This window comes from Helianthus annuus, chromosome 15, assembly GCF_002127325.2.
Source record: "Helianthus annuus cultivar XRQ/B chromosome 15, HanXRQr2.0-SUNRISE, whole genome shotgun sequence".
Taxonomy (NCBI): Eukaryota; Viridiplantae; Streptophyta; class Magnoliopsida; order Asterales; family Asteraceae; genus Helianthus; species Helianthus annuus.
Window position 1 is genome coordinate 172,447,421 of NC_035447.2, and position 3,609 is coordinate 172,451,029.

The 3,609-nt window shown below is 37.1% G+C and overlaps 1 protein-coding gene across 1 annotated transcript; it reads left to right on the forward strand.

The window, feature by feature from the left end:
- Positions 1-214: 214 nt before the first annotated feature.
- Positions 215-3,248, forward strand: LOC110912983. The gene is made up of 3 exons (XM_022157836.2): positions 215-541; positions 1,116-1,505; positions 2,252-3,248. Exons 1-3 carry the CDS (start codon positions 284-286, stop codon positions 2,882-2,884), a joined length of 1,281 nt encoding a protein of 426 aa, XP_022013528.1. The 5' UTR covers positions 215-283; the 3' UTR covers positions 2,885-3,248.
- Positions 3,249-3,609: the final 361 nt, after the last annotated feature.

A 3,609-nucleotide genomic window follows, 5' to 3' on the forward strand; every position in this document is an offset into this window, starting at 1 on the left:
AAAAAAATATAATTAACAAATTGACTTGTTTTACTAATCAAATAAATTATGTTTTGATGGAAAAAAAGCGTGCAGACACGACATATGACCAAGAGTCTGACGTTAGGAAAAGGATCAACGGTCGGAGGTTATTGTTTCATTTTCAATCTTTGTGCCCCCTCACTTTACATCAAAGTCACTACCCCCCGTTTAGTATTCCACAACTTTCCTTCTTAACACAAATACTTCAATCTCTTTTCTTCTCTCTCTACATCCTCTCTCTCTCTAAAAACCTTAACCCATTATGAGGACTTTGTGTCCAAATTTAGAAAACGAAAATGGTCTTGAAACGGTGCTAGAAGTCCCCATACCTGAGGAAAGCTTCACCGACGCCGCCCCGTGGCGCACCATGAAAGCACTACCTCATTCGACCGAGTACGGTGGTGGCCGAAATGCCGAGCTTCAGCTTTTGCTCGGGGTTGTCGGAGCACCACTCATCCCTGTTCCCATCACCGGCGGTCGCCACACCGCCATCAACCCGAATATTAATGATTACCCTATGGTAAGTCATTTTCATATTAAAGTTTTTTTTAACTGCAAACCTAGGTGTTTAAAGACTTTGTTTTTCCAATGGACCACTACCCCATTGATCATTTTCGTATTACATAATTAAGGTGTTTGAGATTTTATATCAAAAGTGTTCTTTGTTTTTCGAAATGAATAAAATGTTAACTTCGAATTTAAGAACCAGATAATTTCATAAATAACAATAAATAATAACGTGTATGATTATTGTTGATATATAAGTAATGAAAGATTATTTCAGACAAATTTCCGACGAAAATATTTAATATATGTTTATTGGCATAATCACATCAGAAATTTGGGACGCTTTTCCAACACATTTTTCTTAGTCACTATTTTGTTGCAATTATGTCGTAAACAAGGGTGTCTCTTTTTTTTTTTTTTTTTTTTTTTTTTTTTTTTTTGCAATTTTACCAATGTTTTCGTGTAATTTGTAATTCTGATGAAATATAAACACTAAAAAAATAACAATCTATAATAGTACATGTAAATGAGATTTTGAAAAACAAGTTCTACAAAAAAACAACTTTGACGAATCATTATGTTTATAGGAGGCGTCAATGGCAAAATACATTGTGCACCAATATATCGCGGCAACGGGTGGAGACCAGGCGTTGAATTCGGTTGACAGCATGTTCGCGGTGGGGAAAGTGAAGATGGTGGCATCAGAGTATATAGCCGGAGACGGAATAAGCATGAATTGTAGTGGTTTAAGTGTGGGTGGTGGTGTGATGAAGATCAAGAGTGTGAGAAACAGTGGTGGTGAAATGGGTGGGTTTGTGTTGTGGCAGAAGAGGCCGGACCTTTGGTCGCTAGAACTGGTGGTTTCCGGTTGCAAGATCAGCGCTGGTAGCGATGGTAAGGTGGCGTGGCGACAGACACCGTGGCACCAATCGCATGCGTCCCGTGGGCCCCCTAGACCTCTTCGTCGTTCCCTACAGGTTTTCTTTTTTTTTTTTTTAATATATTTTTTAAATTTTTTTTAGTTTTGATTGCAAAATGAAAAGTTTAAATCAATTCTCATGCTAGATTGCTAGTAAAAGTTGTTTGATAAGGTGGTATCTACCATCTAAATTGGTTGTGGGTGATACACCAAATGACCAAATTTAAGGGTTGGTATAATTTGACTATTGAGAACTTTGGGTACATGTTTACATCACCCTAGATGTGCCATCCATTCTCTAAATAAAATATTATTGATTATTTAGGAGTGTTTTAAGATTCGGTTTTATACCGTACAGGGTTTGGTTCAGAAATGTTTCAACCAGGTGTAACGGACGGTTTAACCGGTTTTATCTGACGGTTTGAACCGGTTTTTAAACTTCCAGCCGCGTTAAGGTTCAAGCTTGGCTTGTGTTCTTAAAAAGTTAAAATCTGAGTTAGCTTGTTTGTTTTTAAAATTTTTATAATCCATATATATTAAAATATGGGCTATAAGTTAGGGTTATAATTATTAAAATTTTTGCTTTAATTTAAATGAGTTAAACAAGCGGGCCAACAAGCCTACTTACCTTGGCTCGGCTTGTAAACGAGCTGATTTCGAGCTAGTTTTTTTGAGCAACTTTTTTCAAGCTGAGAGTTTTTAACATTCTTGGTGTTCATGGGTGGATCTTGTTCAATTATATATCATAAAGTTAACTTATGAAATGGGTCATGTAAAAACATTACCATTTTTGTACTTTAACAGGGTCTTGATCCAAAAGCAACCGCAAATTTATTCGTGAACTCTATTTGCACCGGGGAAAAGACCATCAATGGAGAAGATTGTTTTGTGTTAAAGCTTGAAGTAGAACCTTCATCTCTAAAACAAAGAAGCAGCAACAATGTGGAGATCATAAAGCACACCATTTGGGGGCATTTTAGTCAAAGAACAGGTCTTTTGCACCATCTTAAAGATTCAAATCTCATTAGAATCAAAGATCATGGAAATGGCAATGTGTTTTGGGAAACAACCATGGAAACACTAATCGAAGATTATCGAACCATTGATGGGATCAACATTGCCCATAGTGGCGTGACCACGGTCTTGTTGTTCCGGTTTGGTGATCATGAGAACCATTCAAGAACGAAAATGGAAGAGGTTTGGACAATTGAGGAGTTGGATTTTAACATAAAAGGTCTTTCAATGGACTGTTTTTTGCCTCCTAGTGACCTTATTAAAGGTGCTGACCATGAAGCTAGTGATGTTGCAATTGGCGACACGAGGAGTGATCAATTAGCGACCAAGAGTAAAGGCATTTATCTGAAGATCGGTGTCTCCAAAGTTGTGGATTTCAATCCTCAGACGTTTGGAGAACAACTAAAGGACTTGAGGGCTTGAGGCATGGCTTTCATTACATGCTTTGGGATTAGGTTAAAGAGTGAACACCAGTGTATTTGCGAACTGAGCGAACTAATCCTGGCCATACACGTGTGTAAATCAATGACCAGGATTTGATGATGAAATACACTTGTGTATTTTACGATTTGATGATGAAATCCTAGCCATACACGTTTGTAAATCCATGGTCAAGATTTGTTCACTCAGTTCGCAAATACACTGATGTTCCCTCTAGAACCTCACCCACATGGTTTGTCTATTTTGTACATATAGTGTGATCTAATATATACACAAAGTCGAAACTGTATTTGAGCGTATGAGTTGCTCATGTTTTACTAATTGATATATTGTTTATTTTTTTGTAGAGTTCTACTAACATGAAAAAGCAAATAGTAAGAATATAGAATTTATGCTTGAATTTTTATAAAACTAGCTAATAATTTATGCAACGATTCGCACGAAGGTAACAATATAAAATGGTTTGGATGGATGTATACAAATTCATCCTTATCATTTCCCTACTCCTTGTTCTAAGTGTTGTTTTTTACTAAACGTCTCTCTAACGGTAGAGACCACTAATGTATGGACGCCTTATATGATAGATATCCCAAGTCTCATATAACAAGATGAAAGGGGTAATCTCCGGCTTTTAGCTATCAAAAAAGTGATAACCTTAAGCTCAATCAGTGGCGGACCGACACTATATAGAGTGGGGGCGGCCGCCC

Bases quoted from the DNA above. Each gene is read 5' to 3' on its own strand.
- LOC110912983 (XM_022157836.2), top strand. From the start codon at position 284: ATGAGGACTTTGTGTCCAAATTTAGAAAACGAAAATGGTCTTGAAACG. The intron at 542-1,115 runs GTAAGTCATTTT...TTATGTTTATAG, and splicing joins ATATTAATGATTACCCTATG to GAGGCGTCAATGGCAAAATA. The intron at 1,506-2,251 runs GTTTTCTTTTTT...GTACTTTAACAG, and splicing joins CTCTTCGTCGTTCCCTACAG to GGTCTTGATCCAAAAGCAAC.